This window comes from Sphaeramia orbicularis, chromosome 15 (genome assembly GCF_902148855.1).
Source record: "Sphaeramia orbicularis chromosome 15, fSphaOr1.1, whole genome shotgun sequence".
Taxonomy (NCBI): domain Eukaryota; kingdom Metazoa; phylum Chordata; class Actinopteri; order Kurtiformes; family Apogonidae; genus Sphaeramia; species Sphaeramia orbicularis.
The window spans coordinates 52,144,360-52,169,023 of NC_043971.1; the positions used below are offsets into that span (position 1 = coordinate 52,144,360).

The 24,664-nt window shown below is 40.8% G+C and overlaps 1 protein-coding gene across 8 annotated transcripts in view; it reads right to left on the reverse strand.

The window, feature by feature from the left end:
- The window catches only part of vit (vitrin), an 83,689-nt gene that overhangs the window by 14,298 nt on the left and 44,727 nt on the right, over positions 1–24,664 (reverse strand). For 3 of the 8 annotated variants that reach the window (XM_030155926.1, XM_030155928.1, XM_030155927.1), the window contains 7 exons: positions 23,270–23,308; positions 23,140–23,193; positions 21,886–21,948; positions 7,308–7,382; positions 4,759–4,824; positions 3,021–3,083; positions 1,498–1,560 (listed from right to left, as the gene is read on the reverse strand). In XM_030155926.1, the coding sequence (XP_030011786.1) occupies positions 1,498–1,560; positions 3,021–3,083; positions 4,759–4,824; positions 7,308–7,382; positions 21,886–21,948; positions 23,140–23,193; positions 23,270–23,308 (423 nt within the window). The remainder of the gene's footprint in view (positions 1–1,497; positions 1,561–3,020; positions 3,084–4,758; positions 4,825–7,307; positions 7,383–21,885; positions 21,949–23,139; positions 23,194–23,269; positions 23,309–24,664) is intronic. The other 5 variants (XM_030155929.1, XM_030155930.1, XM_030155931.1 and 2 more) reach the window with 5 other exon arrangements.

The window sequence follows — 24,664 nt, forward strand, 5'->3', positions numbered from 1 at the left end:
CACATGGTCCAGGTCCACATGGATCAGGTCCAGGTCCATATGGATCAGGTCCAGATCCACATGGTTCAGGTCCAGATCCACATGGTTCAGGTCCAGGTCCACATGGATCAGGTCCAGTGGAACCACATCATGTCTGTCCTTGACACTAAAGTATTTCAGCTTCATTTTGTTTCCTGTTGTTTCAGGTTCTGCTTCCAGAACCTTCACGTTTGACCCCCCTGGTCTACATGATGTGGTTTTACTCGGTCTGATTTAAATCTGGACGTCCCTGTTGATCCAAAATCACATTGGACTTTTCAGCTTTAATGACCTTTGACCCCAGACCAGGATGGACCCTGGTTTCTGGTACCGGTCTAGATGGTCCTTTTGGTTCCCACTGAGTCCTGGTCCATCTCAGATCCCTCAGAGTCCAGAGAAGTCCACGACGCTCCTGGACTCACATGAGGCTTCATTTAGGATGAGTAAAGTCTGGTCTAGCATTAGGGTCTGAGACTTTGGACTGGATCAGGTCTAGATGAATGCTGGTTCTGGATGTGGTCTAGTCCAAACCCATTAAACACTGGTTGAAACATTTCAATCATTTTTTTCGTTTTAAATTTACACCTGTTCTTTCTTCTGTTTTATTTCTGTTCGTTGTGATCAGAGGTGTTTTCTGTCAGACTGCAGTAGAAGCTCAGCTTCCTCTAAAATGACTCCCATTAAATGCTCAAATCTGTTCAGTTGTTTTCATTTCATTGACTCCAAATGTGTTGGAACACGTTCATCTCTCAGACCAGTTGGTTCAGAATCAGTTTGATCCCAGATCAGTGGACTGGATGTTGTTCACTTCTCCTCCATTCTCATGTCTGTGTTTTCTCCTCCATCTCTGCTCAGTGCATTTGTTGTAGACGCTCAGCGTCCATGCACTTCAGTGGGACTGAGTGGAACTGCTTTATTCAACGACTCTACACTGGACAATCATTGGATAAATAACACAATGTTGTCCCGCCCCCGGACAATTGGCGTCTCTGGGGGTGAATGTAGCTGTGGGCGGAGCTCGGCCGGGCCGGACGCTGAGCTTCCACGTGCTGATTGGAGGATGGGTCCAAAGGCTGAATCCTGTTTGATTGACAGCTGTTTTCAGATCTGCTCCTTCTCTGACACAGTTCAGTTTAATACCGTCACACATTCTGCTGTGAAATCACAGAAACCAAATGAACTGTTCATTTCTTGCTCTGTAAATAAAACACACTCATTGTACTTCCTTGTTTCAATTTAACATAATTTCAACGTTTTCTTGTTTACTTGGTACGATAAGGTCACTGAACATTTTCTTAAAAAGGAACGGAGGACGAATTTATGTTTAAATAACTTGACAATTTTTTTAATGTTATCGGACAGTGAGCTTCCCCTGTCTGAAAGACGAGCGGCCGCCACTAGTTGTGATCTATGACTGGATACGACAGATGCTCATGTCCATGGTGACAGATGCTGGTATCCATGGTAACCATCGCTCACCTCTAGTGTGGGTCGCATCCGGTGACACTTTCCTGTTGGCGTCAGAGTCCGAGGATCGAGGAGCTGAAAGTACAGACTCTGTGAGTGACCACAGACTGGAACACATGACCAGAGGTGGACCGGCTCCACAGGGTCCACCTGTTCACTGGGAACAAACATGTGGGTAGGACCAGAGCAGAAGTCCTACCCACATGTTTGTTCCACCCACTCACTGGACCCGCCCACTTTGATGAGCTCAACTCCTCATCCAGGTCCATGGATCATAGATGGATCACCTGGGTTCAGTGAACGGGTCGAACCGATACATGGCAGAACTTTGACCCTGTGGAGCTGGAATGACCCACCTCTGCACACGACACATGGATGGAAACACAGCAAGGCAGGTCTAAGGTGGACTGTAGTGGATTATAGTGGACTGTAGTGGATTATAGTGGACTGTAATGGACTGTAGTGGATTATAGTGGACTGTACTGGACTGTAGTGGATTATAGTGGACTGTACTGGACTGTAGTGGATTATAGTGGATTATAGTGTACTGTACTGGACTGTAGTGGATTATAGTGGACTGTAGTGGATTATAGTGGACTGTAGTGGACTGTAGTTGATTATAGTGGACTGTAGTGGATTATAGTGGACTGTACTGGACTGTTGTGGATTATAGTGGATTATAGTGGACTGTAGTGGACTGAGGTGGACTGTAGTGGATTATAGTGGACTGTACTGGACTGTAGTGGATTATAGTGGATTATAGTGGACTGTAATGGACTGTAGTGGATTATAGTGGACTGTAGTGGATTATAGTGGACTGTAGTGGATTATAGTGGATTATAGTGGACTGTAGTGGACTGTAGTGGATTATAGTGGACTGTAGTGGACTGTAGACAAACCCAGACAGACACCTCTGTTTCATTCAGGTCTGACGGCGTTTCAGGGCCACGTTTGGTAAATTAAACATTTCTGGTCCATGAAGGAGACAGTTGAAGAAAAAACTCTGATGTAAATTTAAGAGAAAAAAGTCTGATATTCACTGTGAAGAAAATGGTAAATTTAAGAGAACAAACTCCAGAGTTTTGTAAGAAAAAAAAAAACAGATTCAAATTTAGAAGAAAAATTTTCAATTTGGTGAAAGAAAAACTCAGAAATTTACAAAAAATCAGAATTAAACATTCTGTGAAAAAACTTGAACATCTCTGGGTATAAAGCGGTAAATGTCTTTAGGGTTAGGGAAAAAATAGCATAAGTTTATGGAAAAAAAAAAAAACCCAGAATGACAGGTTTACAATAAAAACACATTTCTTAGTAAAACCTCAGCTCTCCTCTGGATATTCAGTGACAAATTTACAAGGTGAATTTTGTTTTTTTTAAACCTCCTGTTCTTCGTCCTCGTCCTCAGATCATCTGTTTGAGCCCAAAACGCCGTCGTGTTGATGCAGTAAATGAACAGATGAGTGAACCCAGCAGACAGAAGGTCATTAAAATGAACATGAGCCCAGTTAGTCCCAGTAGAAGTAGAGAACACTTACGGTACGCTCCATAGTTATAGAACCAGCGCTCAAACTCTGAGAAATCAGGCCTGTGATCCCGAGCTGAAGGAGGATGGTGTGAAACCCGTTAGTTCACTCGACTTTTTCATGGCTGCGATCGGTCAAACAGGGTGTGAACCGATCCCAGACCAGTGAAAACAACAAACCGATCACAGCCACTCATGCACATGACAAAACCCACCCCTTCACTCAGATCGCCATGTGGCGGCGGACGGCATGTAAGCAACATCCAGAACCCCCCCCCCATACTTACACAGGAAGTGACTCAACACAGGCAGCGGTCACATGAGCGGTCACATAGGTGGTCACATGGACGGTCACATGGGCGGTCACAAGGGTGGTAAAATGGGCGGTCACATGGGTGGTCACATGGGCGGTAAAATGGGCGGTCACATGGGTGGTCACATGGGCAGTTACAGGAGCGGTCACATGGGCGGTCACATAGGTGGTCACATGGACGGTCACATGGGCAGTCACATGGACGGTCACATGGGCGGTCACAAGGGCGGTCACATAGACGGTCACATGGGCGGTCACATGGACGGTCACATGGACGGTCACATGGGCGGTCACAAGGGCGGTCACATGGACGGTCACATGGGCGGTCACATGGGCGGTCACATGGACGGTCACATGGACGGTCACATGGGCGGTCACAAGGGCGGTCACATGGACGGTCACATGGGCGGTCACATAGGGGGTCACATGGACGGTCACATGGGCGGTCACATAGACGGTCACATGGGCGGTCACAAGGGCGGTCACATGGACGGTCACATGGGCGGTCACATAGGGGGTCACATGGACGGTCACATGGGCGGTCACATGGATGGTCACATGGGCGGTCACATGGACGGTCACATGGGCGGTCACATGGGCGGTCACATAGGCGGTCACATGGACGGTCACATGGGCGGTCACATGGACGGTCACATTGGCGGTCACATGGGCGGTCACAAGGGCGGTCACATGGGCGGTCACATAGGCGGTCACATGGGCGGTCACAAGGGCGGTCACATGGACGGTCACATGGCGGTCACATAGGCGGTCACATGGGCGGTCACATGGACGGTCACATGGGCGGTCACAAGGGCGGTCACATGGACGGTCACATGGGCGGTCACATGGGCGGTCACGTGGGCGGTCACATAGGCGGTCACATGGACGGTCACATGGGCGGTCACATGGACGGTCACATGGGCGGTCACATAGGCGGTCACATGGACGGTCACATGGGCGGTCACATAGGCGGTCACATGGGCAGTCACGTGGGCGGTCACATAGGCAGTCACATGGGCGGTCACATGGGCGGTCACATGGACGGTCACATGGGCGGTCACATAAGCGGTCACATAGGCGGTCACATGAACGGTCACATGGGCGGTCACATGGGCGGTCACGTGGGCGGTCACATAGGCGGTCACATGGACGGTCACATGGGCGGTCACATAGGCGGTCACATGGGCGGTCACGTGGGCGGTCACATAGGCGGTCACATGGACGGTCACATGGGCGGTCACATAGGCGGTCACATAGGTGGTCACATGGGCGGTCACATGGGCGGTCACGTGGGCGGTCACGTGGGCGGTCACATGGGCGGTCACATGGGCGGTCACAAGGGCGGTCACGTGGGCGGTCACAAGGGCGGTCACATGGGCATGCTCAGATGCACATGCAGCGTACGGGGCGTGTGCGTGGTGGTGGGAGGCGGCCTTACCTGTGGGCTCAGGGGGGTCGCTGTCGCTCCAGGTGTATCCAGAGTCTGGAACAGCATAACTAACATCTGGATGCAGAGAAGGTGAAGGAGTCAGCGACTACAGCGGGCCCACACCGGTCCAGCAGGCATTCAAGTACAGACGGTACAGTCTGAATTCATGTGATAAACGTTCTACACAAACACAAATCTGAACAGTCGGGACAGAACGTTCAATTAAAACTGAAAACAGAGACTAGAAGGGAACCTTGGACCTGATTTAGACTGAGAAACAACACAACACTTCAACACATCACAAAAGATGGAACAGGAAATAAGGACTGTGACCACTGTTCGTCTGTTCACTGTCTTATTGTTCTTGTAAATAAATGTTCAAGTATGCAGAGTGTTGGTGAATTATTTACCGATTATTTACAGAGTGGCCAACAGAGGGCGCTAGACAACTCCACTCATTTACTTTTCAGATTATTACCCAAGGCAAGGGGTGTTGTTTTTGGTTCAGTTTGTTTGTTTGTTTGTTTGTTTGTTTAGCAGTAAAACCATTGGTTGAATTCAGACCACATTGGGTTTATACTTTGTCAGTGACCCAGAAAAAGATGTGATTACATTTTGGAAAAGTAGGTCAAAGTTTCAATTTTTTATGAATTTTTTAAATCTTTTTTTTCCTCCGTTTACTTCTAATAGAGGAAACGTGTGGGGGCGGGGTTTGTTGTGCCTGGCACCACTTGTTTCTCATGGGTCAGTTTAATTACAGGTTAAAACGTATGGAGAATAATCTACTAAAGCACTAATATTTACAATTAATTTGACCCAATTCTACCTTTAAACACTTTGAGTAAAACAAGTTTTTGATTGCAACTTAATATTTTTATCGACATAAACCACTAACGAATTCCTAAACAAACACATTAAATAAATTAAATATCGAGCTCTAGAGGCTGAAAATATCCACATCCCATATGTCTGAGGAACATTCATTTACACATTTGAATAATTTTCTTCTACATTTTCATGCCTAAACTTTTCCTGGACACTGATTTAGTCCAAACTCATCCATTTACATTTTCATTATTTCATTATTTTAACTCATTTTTAATTCTGCGCTGCTGCTGTTCCAACTTTTTCTTGAATGTGAAATAAAATGAAGTGAAATATGTTGCTTATTGTGTCGACAGTTAAATACAAGTCAAAGCACTTTTTAATCTCATTGTCTTCTATTTTAATTTCCATTTTCTGCACCACCCCGACCTCCTCTGATTTGTTTTGTACACATTAAACCTACTTTAACCCTTTGGTGTCCAGGTGAGCAGATTATACACACTTTACACTTCATGTTATTAAAATTCAGATTATATTGCACAATTTGTTTTAGGGTTAGAATTCAAAAGTTGTTCATTTTTGTCTGATTTTTTAAATTCTGATCCATCCACTAAAACCATCCCATTGTAAATAAAAAGTGTTCTACCAAGTGAGTACAAAATGCACACTGACACCTGACCTACAACTGAAAATAATAATGAATATGAACCAGTGTTGGTGTTAATCACTGACATGTGACAGGATGAAAAAATACATTTAAAAAAAGTCACATTTTTATGTAGAATATTGGAAAAAACAAAACAAAAAAACCCAAACGTTTTTGTGTTTTTTGCATCAAAAAATATGGTTTGTTTACGACACAAACATGACATTTAAAGGGTTAAAATATGACAATTATTGAGTATTTGGTGTTAATGTTTATGGCTCAATTTGATGAAATAAAAAAAATGTAAAATAGTTAAAAGCTATGAAAACTCACACTACAACAGGACTACCGTTCTTTATTTATGTGGTTTATGGAATAAAAGTGTCAGAAAATGTCTGTTTTGTCAATTCTTTTGCATCTTTTTTCAGGAAGAACATAACTTTCAATATCTGTCCATTAATTATCAATACTGTATGAAATAAATGATTAAAACAGTGGGTTATAGTTTTAAAAAACTGACTTGAATTTTTACCATATTTATTATGACAAATAGTTGTAAATGTTCATAATGAAATTTTGATCATTAAATCATTGTGTGTCCATGTTCCTCTTATCTTTAGTTCTGAACAAAAAATAATAATGTATATTAACTAGTGTTGTTGTTAATCATTGACATACGACAGGATGAAACAATAAATTCTAAAAAATAGTCAAATTTTTATGTAGAATATTGGGAAAAAAAACAACTTTTTGTGTTTTTTGCATCAATAATATGGTTTGTTTCCATCCCAAACATGGCATTTAAATGGTTAAAAATGTCAATTATTGAGTATTTGGTGTTTTTGTTTGTGACTTAAGTTGATGAAATAAAACCAAAGTTAAAACCTGTCTAAAACCTTTACACCTGACTATGAATGTACTGCTGGTGTTTAATGGTCGTGTGTGTCCTGGAAACCAAAGGGTTAAAGGGATGATGTCACTGCTCCTCAGAGTTAAAGGTGGAAGCTGAAGGGGTTAAAACCTGCAGGAGTGAATCAGCAGATGTTTGTGAAGCGGTTAAAGAGGCCGATCTGTTCTGTTTCTGTACCTGCGGGTCGTCTGGCTCCAGGGAACCAATCGGGACGAGGGTAGGAGGGGGGCGCCCAATCCCTTCTGGGAAAAGCTGTGCACGGGAAAGATTAAAAAGGCGCCTTCAGGACAAGCATCAGCTGACGGCATGACAAGGACCTGACCTGCACTCAATCCGCCACGTCCAGAGAGGGGCGTGCACGAGGTGTGTGCACGAGGTGTGCACAAGGCATTAGCTAAACACACAGTAGTCAGACAGACACAGGGGCTGATGGGGGGGGGGGGGGGGGTCTTCAGTTATGAGTATATGACAAATAAAAGACCAGCAGACCTGTTTCCTTCAGCGTTTCAGGGCCACATTTGGAAAATAAAATATTTGTCATACAAGGAGGGAGACGCTTAAAACTATAAAACTAAAAAAAACCAAAAACAAACCAAAAAAAAAAAATCACATTTATAAGAAAAAACTGAGATATTTACAAGAATAAAGCTGGAAAATTAAAGGAGAAATTTACAAAAATCACAGAAAAATTTTAAACATCTCTGTATAAATTTCTAAGGAAAAATTATCATAAGTTTATAGCAAAAAAAAAAAGGTTTATGAGAAAAATGTGGGAATCAAGTATATTTGCAAGAAAAAAAAATCACACGTTTTAAAGGAAAAACCATGAATAGTGAATGAGAAAAAAGTAGTAAAATTATGGGAAAATACTGAAAGTTTTGTGAGAAAAACAAGTTAATGAGAAAAAAAATTCCATTTATAAGAAAATAATACTCAATTTCTAAGAAAAAAAACCTCAAATATTTACAAGAATAAACCTGGAGAATTACGGGAGAGATTTACAAAAGTCACAGAGAAATTTTATGTGAAAATTTTGAACATGTCTGGATATGAAGTGGAATATTTCTGAGGAAAAAATATCATAAGTTCATGGCAAAAAAATAACAGGTTTATGAGAAAAAAATACAAACTTTATAGGAAAAACGTGAACAGTGAATGAGAGAAAAGTAGTAAAATGACAAGAAAATACTGAAAGTTTTGAGGAAAAACAACTTCATAAAAAATAAACTAAACTGAAATCACCATCAGTACTGTCTGAGAACGCTCCGAACCATCATTAAACATTACATGACCCTCATACACATGACAAACGAACCCGTGTCAGAGGCTGGAGACCTCTGTGAGTCTAAGTCAGGGGGTCAAACATACGGCCCGTGGGCCAACACTGGGCCAACACTGGTCCGACACTGGGCCAACACTGGTCCGACACTGAACACTGGTCCAGCACTGGTCCGCTAACGGGGGTGAATGTGTGAAATGGAAAACTAAGGACGTTCAAATCAGTTTAGTTCAGGTTCCACATAAAACCTAAAATGATCTAAAAAGAAAAATAATAACACAACAACCTAGAAATAATGACAACTCCTGATTTTCTCCTTTGTTTTAGTGTAAGAAAGTCAAATGACATCCATATGTTTACATTTATAAACTATTCTTCAATTAAAAATATGAACCTGAAATGTCTGAAGAAAATTTAACACAATTTAACCAATATTTACATCCTTTTTTATCAACACTGAGACAAAACAGTTATGGAAGTTTTATCATCAGAGCTTGAAACTTGTGTTGTTTTTTTTTATTTCCTTGCAGCTCGTTTCATATTTACATTAATCAACTCTGCTTTCACAAAAATAGGAACAATTTGATTTTTTTTTTTATCTGTAATTGTACCAATATTGTGTCTGTTATGGCGGCGGTGGACGTGGACCTTACACAAACACAGGCGGCGTTGGCGTTCCCACCCATCGGCCCGGCGCTCAGCGGGGGTGGGGGTGCAGACGGGGACGGTGCGCTGAAGCGTGGGACTATTATTGTAAAGTGGGAGTGAAAGCAGGGCCAGTGTAGACAGGAAGAGGCCCAGATTAGACCAGTGTGGTCCAGTCCAAAGGCCGGTCCTGGACTCCAGACAGACAGGCTGTTGGTTTTCTGATCAACAGCTGATTTAAAGGGATTGAACTGAACTCTGGGCTTCAGTGACCACAGCGGTCACAAGGTCACAGCCGGACCACTGACCACTGACCGCCACCAACACCTTCAACGTCCACTCAGACCCAAACACAGATATGATGCTCTCTGAGTGCTTTTCTAGAAAAGACAGCGCAGACCTCCACCGAGGCAGATCAGTGGCCCCCCCTGACACCCCCACCCACACCCCCACCCCCGATCACCACCAAAATGTAATCATTTTTTCCTTGTGCCAATATCAACATTTCCTGAAATTTTCATCCAAATCCAGGCACTGATCTGCCTTGGCAGAGGTCTGTGCTCTCCAAGTGCTTCTAGTCTTCATTTTGTCGATTGTTTTGCTCATTTTTGCTCATTTTTGTTGATTGTTTCTCCATTTTTGCGCCGTTTGTTGTTTTTTTTCTTCATTTCCATGATTATTTTGCTCGTTTTTTGTTTGCCGTTGAGGTCTAAATGGTCCTGAACATCAAGTCACAGCTTTTAATATTGGATGTAAATTAACACAGTGACATCAGACAAATCAGAATGAAGGTCAGTTAATGGACTCATGCATTTGTTTGTGTCTGATGCAGCCACACATTTAGAAACTAAGATTTTTCTGTGAATATTTCATGACAGTATTTGACATTGTGTAAAACTTCAGAGTGTCAGAGCTTTTTTCCATAATTGTATCTACAGGAGCTTCACACTTTCAGACGGTCCATCTACATCCATGACCCTCTGAATTTTGTCTTCGGTTTTAAGACGATGACAACGACAACCGATGATGTGATAAAATCCCACCGTTTACAGAACTGCACTGAAACAGTAAAGAACCAGATGAGAACGTCCTCCGTCCTCTGAATGTCAAAGCTAAAATAAAACCTCACAAAACAGCTGCAACAAAGTAATGAGCAATTCCACTAAAACCCCGAACAAAACCCAGTCCTGACATCTTTAGGGCTGCTTCTAAAACGGTCTGGAGCGGCTGTAATCTATTACATAAGTGAGGCCGAGCTGCGTCGTAACAATTCCACACAAGTCCCAAACCACTTTGAACATCTGTTTAAAGGCAGCGACAGGAGAGAACGGCTCCGACGCTGTAAATCTGACAGAGAAAGACCCCCAGGATCCAGATCCTGACCCCTGTGATCCGGATCCTGACCCCCATGATCCGGATCCTGACCCCCATGATCCGGATCCTGACCCCGACCCACCACTTCAAACTGGAAGAATTTCTCTGAGGGGTCAATAAAAACAGCACCACGTTCATCTGCACATGTGCAGAAGGCAGAGAACGCCTCTGTGTTTATGTCAGATGTTTGAAAAGTATTATTTTTATTCAGCTGTTTTATTTGGTATTGATTTATTGGTCTTATTTTTTGCTGTTTTTAAATTGTACAGCTTTTATGTGTTTAACCTATTCTTGTATTTTATCATTTTATTTATTCTTCTGTATTTTTTTTGTTTTGTTTTGGGGTTTTTTTGCTTTTTTTTTTTTTTTTTTTTTTTTTTTTTACAATTCTGTGTCTTTTAAACACCTGACCTGTTTTGTTTATTTATCTGTTTTCTTTCTTTCTTTAACAGTACCAGAATGCACTGTCTTTATGTGTGTCTTGCTTGTATAACCTTTTATTTTTTTTTCCTTGGGTTCTGTTTGTTTATCATGTCTAGTGTCAATCTCTGTATCATTAATACATTACTTGAAATTATAAATGTTATACTTGTTCAATAAAAAGTTCTATAAATGTTGAAAAGTTCTATAAATATAGTTAAAAAAAAAAAAAAAAAAAAAAAAAAAAAAACAGATCTGATGGAGTCGGTGTCAGACCTGAGTTTAAACATGATATGACTAAAACTTTTGGTTCTTCTTTTATTCTGTTTAATGTCTGGTGTTAATGCTCATTACAGTGCATTAGCGCCCCCTACTGTTGGGGAGTGTGAACAGACAGCGCTCAGATCCATAAAAAATAAAGCACAGGATCGGTTTATTAACAGTATTTTAACCCAAACAAAGGCCAAAGACCCACTGCACACAGGTTTAAGACCCACTTTAGGGTCACGACTAGGGATGGGAATCGAGAACTGGTTCTTTTTGAGAACCGGATCCCTGTAGCTCGATCCCTTGGAATTGTTTGCCTGCCTGTTTAACAATTCTGCTCATCGATTCCGCCTTCGTTGCACATGCGCGATGACATCACACGTAAGCGGCATTGTTTAGGTCAGAAGGTAGCAAACATGGTGTTGAGGCAGAAACGGTCCAAACAGACCACACCAGGTCCAAACAGACCACACCAGGTCTAAACAGACCACACCAGGTCCAAACAGACCACACCAGGTCCAACAGACCACACCAGGTCTAAACAGACCACACCAGGTCCAAACAGACCACACCAGGTCCAACAGACCACACCAGGTCCAAACAGACCACACCAGGTCCAAACAGACCACACCAGGTCCAACAGACCACACCAGGTCTAAACAGACCACACCAGGTCCAACAGACCACACCAGGTCCAAACAGACCACACCAGGTCTAAACAGACCACACCAGGTCCAACAGACCACACCAGGTCTAAACAGACCACACCAGGTCCAACAGACCACACCAGGTCCAAACAGACCACACCAGGTCTAAACAGACCACACCAGGTCTAAACAGACCACACCAGGTCCAACAGACCACACCAGGTCCAACAGACCACACCAGGTCTAAACAGACCACACCAGGTCCAAACAGACCACACCAGGTCCAACAGACCACACCAGGTCTAAACAGACCACACCAGGTCCAAACAGACCACACCAGGTCTAAACAGACCACACCAGGTCTAAACAGACCACACCAGGTCCAAACAGACCACACCAGGTCCAAACAGACCACACCAGGTCTAAACAGACCACACCAGGTCTAAACAGACCACACCAGGTCCAAACAGACCACACCAGGTCCAAACAGACCACACCAGGTCCAACAGACCACACCAGGTCCAAACAGACCACACCAGGTCCAACAGACCACACCAGGTCTAAACAGACCACACCAGGTCCAAACAGACCACACCAGGTCCAAACAGACCACACCAGGTCCAGTTGAACTCTGTCAAAGCTTCCATTTCTTCTAAAGGTGGAATCCCTCCAGTCTGCTCAAACATTCGTCCACATGTGATTCATTTGATTCTCTACTCAGCGGTGCTTGTGAATCTAGCGGCAGAGTGAACACCAGGCCATCATCTGGGCCCAGTTCTGGTTCGGGCAACAAATGTCGTACCCCCTTAAATACAAGTTTCCGAAGGTAGGGGAAAGGAAATGAGGAGCACAACAACAGGAGACGAGCAGAGTTGAACCGGTTCCACATAGTAGAAATGCAGCAACAGAGGAATTAGAAAGAGTCTGGAGTTTCACTTTCACTGTACACCCCCCACCCCCCCCCAACAAGCCTGGCCCAGTGTCATCTGTTCTTATTATTTGTTCATACTGTATGTGTTATATTTTCTGTGCAGAGATGGAAATATAAAAGACAGTTAATGCAAACACATCCATTTCTACTCTTTTATTCCCTCACCAAATGAGAATTTGTAAGAGAATCGATAAGGAATCAGATCGATAAGCAAAATCAATAATGGAATTGGAATCGTTAAATTCTTATCGATTCCCATCCCTAATTATGCCTATGAATAATGACAACTTCAATTTTTTTGTTTTTGTTTTAGTGCAAAAAATAACATTAAATTATGAAAACATCAACATTTACAAACTATGCTGTAACAATAAAATGTGAATAACCTGATCAAATATGAACAACCTGAAAAGTCTGAAGAAAATGAAGCACAGTTTGAACTCTTTTCTTCCTGTTCTCAGTGTTTAGTGTCTTTGTAGATCTGATCCAGAATGCACATGGACTAATGAGAAGTTCAGGCAGAATATTGTTAAAATTGCCCTGATTTTTCTTAAGAAATTTCAGTTTTTTCAGGTTATTCACATCTTTTTTGTTTGAATAGTTTATAAAAGTAAGTATTATCATAATTTAATGGGGTTTTTTTTGCACTAAAACAAAAACAAAAATTTGCAGTTGCCATTATTTATCGGTTCTTCTGTTATTATTTGACTGGTCCGGCCCACTGCAGATCAAATCGGGCTGAATGTGGAACCTGAAAGAACAGGAGTTGGAGAGCCCTGGTGTAAATGGTCCAAATAATGGTCTGCTGTGGTTTATTACTGGGTTTAATGGTCATTTATGCCCATAGTTTAGAGTCTTCAAGTCACTAAACGTGGTCATGACATGGTCTTAAAGGGACAAATGCAGCTCCATCTGTGGTTAAACTGGTCGTAAACGATGTCAGAAGAACAGCAGGTTGAAAAGAAAGGTACTGAATACTTCCAAGAGCCTCATCATTCACTCTACACTGTAAGCCCGGACTTTGTATTTACTAAAATGCTTTAATTACCAATGCACTTAAATGATTTCAGTTTTATTACATTACTATCAAATGTTCAGTATATTCTACTAATTTGTGGACATGAAACAGTTTAAGTCGAATGGATTGAAATCACTCAGTTTTAGTCATGACCACACCAAGGTTATCGTTAACGAAAACTAATGAAATGACGAAAACTAGAATTGGTTATCGTTAACGAAAACTAATGAAATGACGAAAACTAGAATTGTAAAAACATTTTCGTTAACTGAAATAAATAAAAAACTATAATTAAAAGGAAAAAACAATAACTAACTGAAACTGTATTGTGTGTTTACAAAACTAAAACGTATAAAAATGATGGATAAAATTCTCTTCATTTTCATCTTTGTCACTGTCGGATTGATATGAAATCGATTTATTTCCCACAAGTAATTTTCTCTGCTGGCACCATATGATATTTAAGGGTCCGTCACTTGTGTTCACTTGTGGTTTCCAGTCGTCTTCTGGTCCCCACTCTACCTGGAAACATGGAGACTAAAGTTGGGAGAAAGCAGCAGAGTCCTGTCTGGGATTTATTTGAATACGACGACAGAAAAAGAAGAGAAAAGACACAATAAAACTAAGACTAAACTAAAACTAAGCATTTAGAAAAAAATGAAAACTAATAAAAAGTATCAAACCTGCTCTAAAAACGAATTAAAACTAACTGAATTAGAGAAAAAAAAGGCAAAACTAAATAAAACTAAACTATAATGAAAAATCCAAAGCTATTAGAACCTTGTGTCACACCTTTTTATCTGTGCATTGCATTGTGGGTATTGTTCATGTTGTTGTAAATGTGTTCTTTTTCTGTGCAGGGGTTCAGTGGGGTGTGGTGTTAGTGTTCATTTGGACTGAATGTGTGTATGTCAGTGTTTATCGGCCTCTTTGTGTTTGTTTTTGTATTTTTGTACAGCTGCACCATCACTTACAGCCATAGGAAGAACTATGTCTTTACTGTTCAGCTGTATTTATTTTATTTCAATGTACATCTTTATGCCTTGCCAAATTTAAAGCACTTCTTGTACTGGCAAATTGCAGTGAGCTAACTTCCATCTACGCTTCAATACATTGAGTTTAATAATTATACAAAGCAATTTATATTGCAAAAGATTTTAATTTAAACCAACTTGGAATTGAGTCCAATGAACTGATGATATTTAGTCTAATTATTATACAAAATAATTGACATTGCAACAAATTTTAAATTCTATTAACTTGGCATTTAGTGTGTTGTACTTAAAATAGCTATTCCATTCAAATCAAGCATTTAAGTTTAAGACACTCAAGTTTTCATTAGTCATTACTTCAGTTTTTTACGTAAACAACTTATCAGGTCTTACAGCGTAGTTATAAAATGTGGACAAAACATTCTGTAGAAAATAGAGTAAAAACGTAAAACTTCTGTAGGTATTTCTTAAATACAACAGTAGAAGCAGAGGTACCAGTGGAATCTGATAAAGGCTGGAGCAAGGTTCTAATAGTTTTGGATTTTTTATTATAGTATAGTTTTATTTAGTTTTGACTTTTTTTTCTCTAATTCAGTTAGTTTGAATTCGTTTTCAGAGCAGGTTTGATAGTTTTTATTAGTTTTCTTTTTTTCTAAATGCTTCGTTTTAGTTTAGTTTTAGTATTAGTGTTAGTTTAGTGGTCTCTTTTCTCTTCTTCTCTGTCGTTGTATTCAAATAAATCCCAGACAGGACTCTGCTGCTTTCTCCCAACTTTAGTCTCCATGTTTCCAGGTAGAGTGGGGACCAGAAGACGACTGGAAACCACAAGTGAACACAAGTGACGGACCCTTAAATATCATTTGGAGCCACTAGCTAAAATTGCTAGAGAAAAATAAATTGCTTTCGTATCAGTCTGACATTGACAAAGACAAAAACTAAGGGAATTTTATCCAGAACTTTTATCTGTTTTAGTTAATTTTGTAAACACACAATGCAGTTTCAGTTAGTTAACGTTTTTTCTTTTAATTATAGTTTTTATTTATTTCAGTTAACAAAAATGGTTTTTCAATTCTAGTTTTCGTTAGTTTTCGTTAATGATAATTACTTTGGTCTGGAGCCTATTGAACGGTTCCAGCCTGATGAAGGACTGTTGGGTTCATGTCTGCTTTTAGAAATCCTAAACAATCAGCTATCATTTAAAAGGACACGGTTGGGTCTAATTGCAGGGATCCGTGGGTTTACATTCCACAGAAGCAAAATAGAAGCAGGTTCTGCCGGAGCCAAACCGATCTGGTTTGAATGGGTACGCCTTCTATTCCTGACAGAGCGGAGTCCACACAGATCCTGCAGATTCATGCAGTGGCTCACACCACGGCCGCTGCTTTCATCTGTCCTCTGTGTGAGCATTTACAAGGGGTGGGGGGGGCAGATGGGACCTGTCAGGGGGCCTTAGTACAGGACTGACAGAGCTCATCATAATCTGAGCTCAGACTGAGTGGAGCTCCAAAACAAAGATCAGCATCGACACGAGTTCAGGACTGAACACAGCTACAAACACAGAGACATCCAGGTATTATCCTGGACCCAACAGAAGACGTCAGGTATTATCCTGGACCCAACAGGAGACATCAGGTATTATCCTGGACCCAACAGGAGACATCAGGTATTATCCTGGACCCAACAGGAGACGTCAGGTATTATCCTGGACCCAACAGGAGACATCAGGTATTATCCTGGACCCAACAGGAGACGTCAGGTATTATCCTGGACCCAACAGGAGACATCAGGTATTATCCTGGACCCAACAGGAGACGTATGCAAAGAACATCCTGACTGAGTGACGCACCAATAAATAAATGTTCAGATCAGATCTACATGATCACACTGACTCTATGAAATGTTCGGAAAATCTGAAGTGAATCTTTGAAAAGTCACAAAATAAAAAAATACTCCCAGTGTCCCTGTCCGTCTGTTCTGTGTGGATCAGAACCAGCTGAATGTGTGAGGTTCTCAGGTTCTGTTCTACGTTCCGGTCCTGGTTCTGTTCTATGTTCTAGTCCTGGTTCTGTTCTGTGTTCCGGTCCTGGTTCTGTTCTGTGTTCCGGTCCTGGTTCTGTTCTTTGTTCCGGTCCTGGTTCTGTTCTACGTTCCGGTCCTGGTTCTGTTCTTTGTTCCGGTCCTGGTTCTGTTCTACGTTCCAGTCCTGGTTCTGTTCTGTGTTCCAGTCCTGGTTCTGTTCTATGTTCCGGTCCTGGTTCTGTTCTACGTTCCAGTCCTGGTTTTGTTCTGTGTTCCGGTCCTGGTTCTGTTCTGTGTTCCGGTCCTGGTTCTGTTCTATGTTCTGATTCTGTTCTATGTTCTGGTTCTGTTCTGTGTTCCAGTCCTGGATCTGTTTTTTGTTCTAGTCCTGGTTCTGTTCTACGTTCCGGTCCTGGTTCTGTTCTTTGTTCCGGTCCTGGTTCTGTTCTACGTTCCAGTCCTGGTTCTGTTCTGTGTTCCAGTCCTGGTTCTGTTCTATGTTCCGGTCCTGGTTCTGTTCTACGTTCCAGTCCTGGTTTTGTTCTGTGTTCCGGTCCTGGTTCTGTTCTGTGTTCCGGTCCTGGTTCTGTTCTATGTTCTGATTCTGTTCTATGTTCTGGTTCTGTTCTGTGTTCCAGTCCTGGATCTGTTTTTTGTTCTAGTCCTGGTTCTGTTCTACGTTCCAGTCCTGGTTCTGTTCTATGTTCCGGTCCTGGTTCTGTTCCACGTTCCAGTCCTGGTTCTGTTCTGTGTTCCAGTCCTGGTTCTGTTCTATGTTCCGGTCCAGGTTCTGTTCTGTGTTCCGGTCCTGGTTCTGTTCTACGTTCCAGTCCTGGTTCTGTTCTACATTCCAGTCCTGGTTCTGTTCTGTGTTCCAGTCCTGGTTCTGTTCTATGTTCCGGTCCTGGTTCTGTTCTGTGTTCCAGTCCTGGTTCTGTTCTGTGTTCCGGTCCTGGTTCTGTTCTATGTTCTGGTTCTGTTCTATGTTCCAGTCCTGGTTCTGTTCTGTGTTCCAGTCCTGGTTCTGTTCTATGTTCTGGTTCTGTTCTACGTTCCAGTCCTGGTTCTGTTCTGCGTTCCGGTCCTGGTTCTGTTCTACGTTCCGGTCCTGGTTCTGTTCTGCGTTCCGGTCCTGGTTCTGTTCTATGTTCTGGTTCTGTTCTACGTTCCAGTCCTGGTTCTGTTCTACGTTCCGGTCCTGGTTCTGTTCTGCGTTTCAGTCCTGGTTCTGTTCTACGTTCCAGTCCTGGTTCTGGATGCACATCAATCTAACTATAGAAGTGGGCGGGACTTCCACTGGAGGAGAAGTGAACTCATCCAATCACAGTCCATATCTGACTTCTATCAGTGACCAATAGAGACTAGACTGATATCTGGAACCATGTACATGTTCTAAACCATCAACAGATGGACCAGGAGAAGGAAAGGAACAGGTAGAAGATTTAAAACATTTGTCAAAAATTTTGAAAACTGTGAACATTTCTCTCTCTCTCTCTCTCTCTCTCTCTCTCTCTCTCTCTCTCTCTCTCTCTCTATCCACATACATATAATGTGTATATTTAGATCTTTATAATGTATATTTTTTTGTTTTATTGATCATTTCTTTCCTTCTACTTTTCTTATACTTGAATGGAGCGACTGGAACACCCAATAATTCCCCTTTGGATTCATAAAGTATTCTGGTTCTGATATTTGAAAATCCCAGGTGTAAATGCAAAACAAAGTCCAGATGGTTCACCATGTGGATACCGTGTCCAGATACAGATCAGTTTTTAACACCGGGTATAAAAGTCCGGTTTGTTCCGGTTCAGAGTTTATAGCGTCCTGGACCCACAGAGACAGCACACCAGTGGGTCTGGACCCGTCCTCATGTCCCTGCTGGATCGGACATGTCTGTGGCCCTACGGCAGTGACCGTCTACTGGACCGGTCTGAGGATCTGGACCAGGACCAGAACCAGGATCTGGACCCAGACCTGGACCAGGACCAGGATCAGGAGTAGGACTGTCAAACTCATTTTCTTTCAGGTTCCTCATTCAGCCCAGTTTGATCTAAAGTGGATCAGAACCAGTAAAATAATAACATGATAACCTATAAATAATGACAACTACAAAACTTTCTCTTTGTTTTAGTGCAAAACATCAAATTATGAAAATATTTAGATTTACAAATTATCCAAACAAAAAAAAGTGAATAACCTGAAAAAACTGAAAATTCTTAAGAAAAATAAGTGTAATTTTAATAATATTCTGCCTCAACTTATCATTTCTACATGTGTATTAAACAGATCAGATCAACAAAAGCACAAAACATTTAATAACAGGCAGAAATTTAATGAAATTATACTTAATTTTACATGTTATTCACATTTTATTGCTAAAAAATAGTTTGTTAATTTAATGTTTTTTTGTTTTTTGCACTAAAACAAACAAGATGAAAAAACTAAAAGATATGAGATGAAAATGTAAAACATTAAATGAGACAATATGACACAAGGCGTGCAAGAAAATTAAAAGATAAAAGACGGAACAAGACAAAAACACGAGTTTCAAGGTCTGACTATTTTGTATCAACATTGATAAAAAAAAATATGTAAATATTGTTACAATTGCACTTATTTTCTTTAGACATTTGAGGTTGTTCATATTTGTTCAGATTATTCACATTTTATTGTTAATGGACAGTTTGTAAATATAAATATTTTCATAATTTAATGGGGGGTTTTTTTGCACTAAAACTAAGACAGATTTGGAGTCGTCATTATTTCTAAATATAATTTAATATTATTTTCACATTAAACCAAGGGGGAGTCAGTATTTACAGGCTATTATTCTATTCTTTTATTTAGATCATATTGGTCTGAATGTGGAACCTGAACTAAAACCAGTTCGACCCTTATCCGTTAGTATCTTCAGTGTAGTTTTTACACTTGGGTCCAGACTGGACCCTGCGGTGGGCCGGTTTAGGTCCACAGGCCGCATGTTTGACACCCCTGGTCTGGAGGTACTTACTGGAGTTGACGGTTGGGGTCCGGGCGGGTCCGACTGAACCCTTTAAAGGCTGTTTGTAGCAATGAGAAACAGGCAGATAGAGCAAAAGAAGGGGGGTGGGGGGTGGGGTTCATCCCCAAATGCAGCCCAGCTGTTCCACTTCAACATGAGTTAAAAGCATTTTCTCCACAGCATGATATGAAAAACAAAAGGATCTACGCTGGAAGTGTTTACGAGGCCTGAAGTCAGCTTCATCTGCTCGTTTCATCTCAGAAAAACGAAAACACGAATGCGAGGATGTGTCTGATGACAGAGCAGCAGTTACCGAGGAAGGAATGTGAGTGGAGACGCCGGAGGAGGATCTAAGAAGAAGAATCTAAGAAGAAGAAACTAAGAAGAAGAAACTAAGAAGTAACTAAGAAGAAGAATCTAAGAAGAAGAAGAATCTAAGAAGAAGAAACTAAGAAGAAGAATCTAAGAAGAAACTAAGAAGAAGAATCTAAGAAGAAGAATCTAAGAAGAAGAAACTAAGAAGAAGAATCTAAGAAGAAGAAGAATCTAAGAAGAAGAACTTAAGAAGAAGAATCTAAGAAACTAAGAAGAAGAATCTAAGAAGAAGAATCTAAGAAGAAGAAGAATCTAAGAAGAAGAACTTAAGAAGAAGAATCTAAGAAACTAAGAAGAAGAAACTAAGAAGAAGAATCTAAGAAGAAGAACTTAAGAAGAAGAATCTAAGAAACTAAGAAGAAGAATCTATGAAGAAGAATCTAAGAAGAAGAAACTAAGAAGAAGAATCTAAGAAGAAGAAGAATCTAAGAAGAAGAACTTAAGAAGAAGAATCTAAGAAACTAAGAAGAAGAATCTAAGAAGAAGAATCTAAGAAGAAGAACCTAAGAAGAACCTAAGAAGAAGAATCTAAGAAGAAACTAAGAAGAAGAATCTAAGAAGAATCTAAGAAGAAGAATCTATGAAGAAGAACCTAAGAAGAACCTAAGAAGAAGAATCTAAGAAGAAGAACCTAAGAAGAAGAATCTAAGAAGAAGAACCTAAGAAGAAGAATCTAAGAAGAAGAACCTAAGAAGAAGAATCTAAGAAGAAGAATCTATGAAGAAGAACCTAAGAAGAAGAATCTAAGAAGAAGAACCTAAGAAGAACCTAAGAAGAGGAATCTACGAAGAACCTAAGAAGAAGAATCTAAGAAGAAGAATCTATGAAGAAGAATCTAAGAAGAACCTAAGAAGAATCTAAGAAGAAGAATCTAAGAAGAACCTATGAAGAAGAATCTAAGAAGAAGAATCTATGAAGAAGAATCTAAGAAGAACCTAAGAAGAATCTAAGAAGATGAATCTAAGAAGAAGAATCTATGAAGAAGAATCTAAGAAGAACCTAAGAAGAATCTAAGAAGATGAATCTAAGAAGAAGAAACTAAAAAGAAGAATCTTAGAAGAAGAATCTAAGAGGAAGGATCTAAGAAGAATCATCTTAGAAGATGAATCTAAGAAGAAACTAAGAAGAAGAATCTAAGAGAAGATCCTCATGAACATCTTACAGCTGTAGACATGATGATGTGTCCCAATATTTATGTCCATATAGTTTAGAAACATCAATATTTCTTTAAAGTTTAAGAAAAATAGTTTAGAAATTTAGAGAAAGGACATTTAAAATCATAGTCATGGATAATATAAATCAATCAATGTTGATATAAATTCAGTCCAAACCATCTGAGTCATTTTAGGATCAAAAATAACACTTTAACCCAAACTAACTCATGCACTGATATCTATCCCATAATATTAAACTCTATTCTGACATGAGTCCTTATTGTTTTGGATCCTGGACTCCTGTTAGAACACAAACACCTGGATTCATCGTGTCCACAGACTTTTGTCCACGTGTGTGTTTCACTCGTGGACATGAACACACACTACAGACTAGGAGCAGGGGGTTGCCTTGCTCAAGGGCAGATCAGCCAATAACTCTCCACCAACCCAGGGAATCGAACTGGTGACCATCCAGCATCCAGGTGCATTATGGGTCAGACTTACAGCAGGCCACGCCTCCTTGAGTCTGGTTTCACCGTCAGATCGCACCGTTTATGCCCGTTACCATGACGACGTGTGTGTTAGTGTGTGTTGTGTGTGTTGTGTGTGTTGTGTGTAGATGGCGAGGCTGACCTGGACCCCCTGGAGAGGACGGCTGTCTACGGACCGCCGACCCGGCCTCTGGTCTACGCAGACCTGATGGGACGGATAGGATGAAAGAAGAGGTTATGGACGAACAGAACACAACAGAACCCAACGGAACAGAACCCAACAGAACCCAACGGAACAGAACAGAACCCAACAGAACCCAACGGAACAGAACAGAACCCAACAGAACCCAATGGAACAGAACAGAAGAGAATAGAACCCAACGGAACAGAACAGAACCCAACAGAACCCAATGGAACAGAACAGAACACAACAGAACCCAACGGAACAGAACAGAAGAGAACAGAACCCAACGGAACAGAACAGAACCCAACAGAACCCAATGGAACAGAACAGAAGAGAACAGAACCCAACGGAACAGAACAGAACCCAACAGAACCCAACGGAACAGAACAGAACACAACAGAACCCAACGGAACAGAACAGAACCCAACAGAACCCAATGGAACAGAACAGAAGAGAACAGAACCCAACGGAACAGAACAGAACCCAACAGAACCCAACGGAACAGAACAGAACACAACAGAACCCAAAGGAACAGAACAGAACACAACAGAACCCAATGGAACAGAACAGAAGAGAACAGAACCCAACGGAACAGAACAGAACCCAACAGAACCCAACAGAACAGAACCCAACAGAACCCAATGGAACAGAACAGAAGAGAACAGAACCCAACGGAACAGAACAGAACACAACAGAACACAACTGAACAGAACAGAACAGAACCCAACGGAACAGAACAGAACACAACAGAACAGAACATAACAGAACAGAACACAACAGAACACAACTGAACACAACAGAACAGAACATAACACAACAGAACCCAACCGAACAGAACAGAACCCAGTGGAACAGAAACAGACACGACCACAAGTTCAACCAGATGAAAATGTGTCAAAATGATCAGTATAGTCGACAGATGAGGAAACATTTGTGTAAAAACATAAAAAAAACAATCATTATGCAGAGAAATGACAGAAGGTGAATTAGAGGACGAATACATGTGTTAAATGCACAAACCAGGGTTATTATATATATACACATACTGTATATGTATATTAGGGTGAAGTATAGTTAGGGTCAGGGTTAGAGGCGGGGTCAGGGTTAAAGGCGGGGTTAGAGGCGGGGTTACCTGCACTGGTCCGCTGGGGCAGTCTACTGGGAGGATAGGGTCAGGGTTAGGGTTAGAGGCGGGGTTAGAGGCGGGGTTACCTGCACTGGTCCGCTGGGGCAGTCTACTGGGAGGGTAGGCGCTTCCTCTGAACACTTTGAAGAAATGTGAGGGTTCAGTTCCATGTGCGTTTGTGTGAAGGACTGAGTGAAGCTGCAGAAACATACGTACCTTGGCTGGGACTCTTTCCTGGGCCGTTGTGTGTCTGTCCTACACCGGTGTTGAGAATATGACACAATGTGGGCAAATTTAGACAAAAACCGTCACATGACACAAAAAAATGAGCAAATCCCGTATTATTTTAGTTCAGTACGAGCCAATAGGACTGGGCGATCCAACACGACTGGGGGGTTCAGGGTTTATTTAGTCCAGTCTGAGCCAAAACATAGGATCTGATTATTTACTGGAACCCTTACTCCTGTAACTCCTGAACTGTTTATGAACAGAGTCCAAACCTCATCTTTTATCTGAGTTTGGCTTCTTTCTACTGGTCTAATAACACATGGAAAATAAATGAACGTTTATTTATATAATCTGATAAAGTTTCATTATGAACATTTACAGTTGTTTTTAATAAATATGATAAAAATTCAAGTCAGTTTTTTTTTTGCAATAATACACTGTTTCAATCATTTATTACATGTAATAATGATAATTAATGGACACATATTGAAAGTTAAGTTCATCCTGAAAAAAGGTGAAAAAATGATTTGTTTTTTTTTACTGTGTCTTTTCGTTTTTGTCTTGTCGTGTCTCTGTGTCGTAAAAACACAAAACACACATGATGTTTGTCGTTTTCTTGTTGCATCGTTTCCATTATTTTTTCCTGGTTTTGTCATGTTCATTTTATTGTATCTTTTAAACAATTTCTTTTTTAAGGTCATTTTTATCTTGTTGCACATTTTGCGTCATTTTCTTTTTGTTTCTTCCTGTTTGTATCTCTTTGCATCAGTTTCATGTTATTTCATTTTTTAAATCGTTCTCATCTTGTTAAATGTTTCATGCTGTTTTTACCTTTTGGCTTTATTTTTGTCCTTTTGAGTTTTCTGGTGAATTTTTGATCTCTTTGTGCTCCTTATTTTATTTATCTATTGTGTTATTTTCATTTTGGTTTTTTTGTGTCATTTTCATCACATTCATTGTGTCTCTGTTGTGGATCTTTTTGCATCATTTTCACCTTGTTTTCATGTTAGTGCGTCTTTTATGATGTTTTCATTTTGTGCATTATTTTTATCTCGTATCTTTTCATGTCCTTTTGTGTCTTTTGAGTCTTTCATGAAAGACCAAATTCCACCTTTAGTCATTTGACTTTGATCAACATCCTTCTCAGAATCAGCTGATATGAGTCTTTACCTTTATCCTCATATATCGCCCAGTCCTACAGGCCGCCAACACCATGAGATCTGTTTTAAGTTGTTTTTAACTTAAAACATGTGATTAAATCAGTGAAATCCACAAGTTGTGCCATTAACCCTCTGGTATCCAGGTGAGCGTATTATGCACACTTTATACTTCATGTTATAAAAGGTCACATTATTTTTCACTATTTGTTCAATAGAATAACTG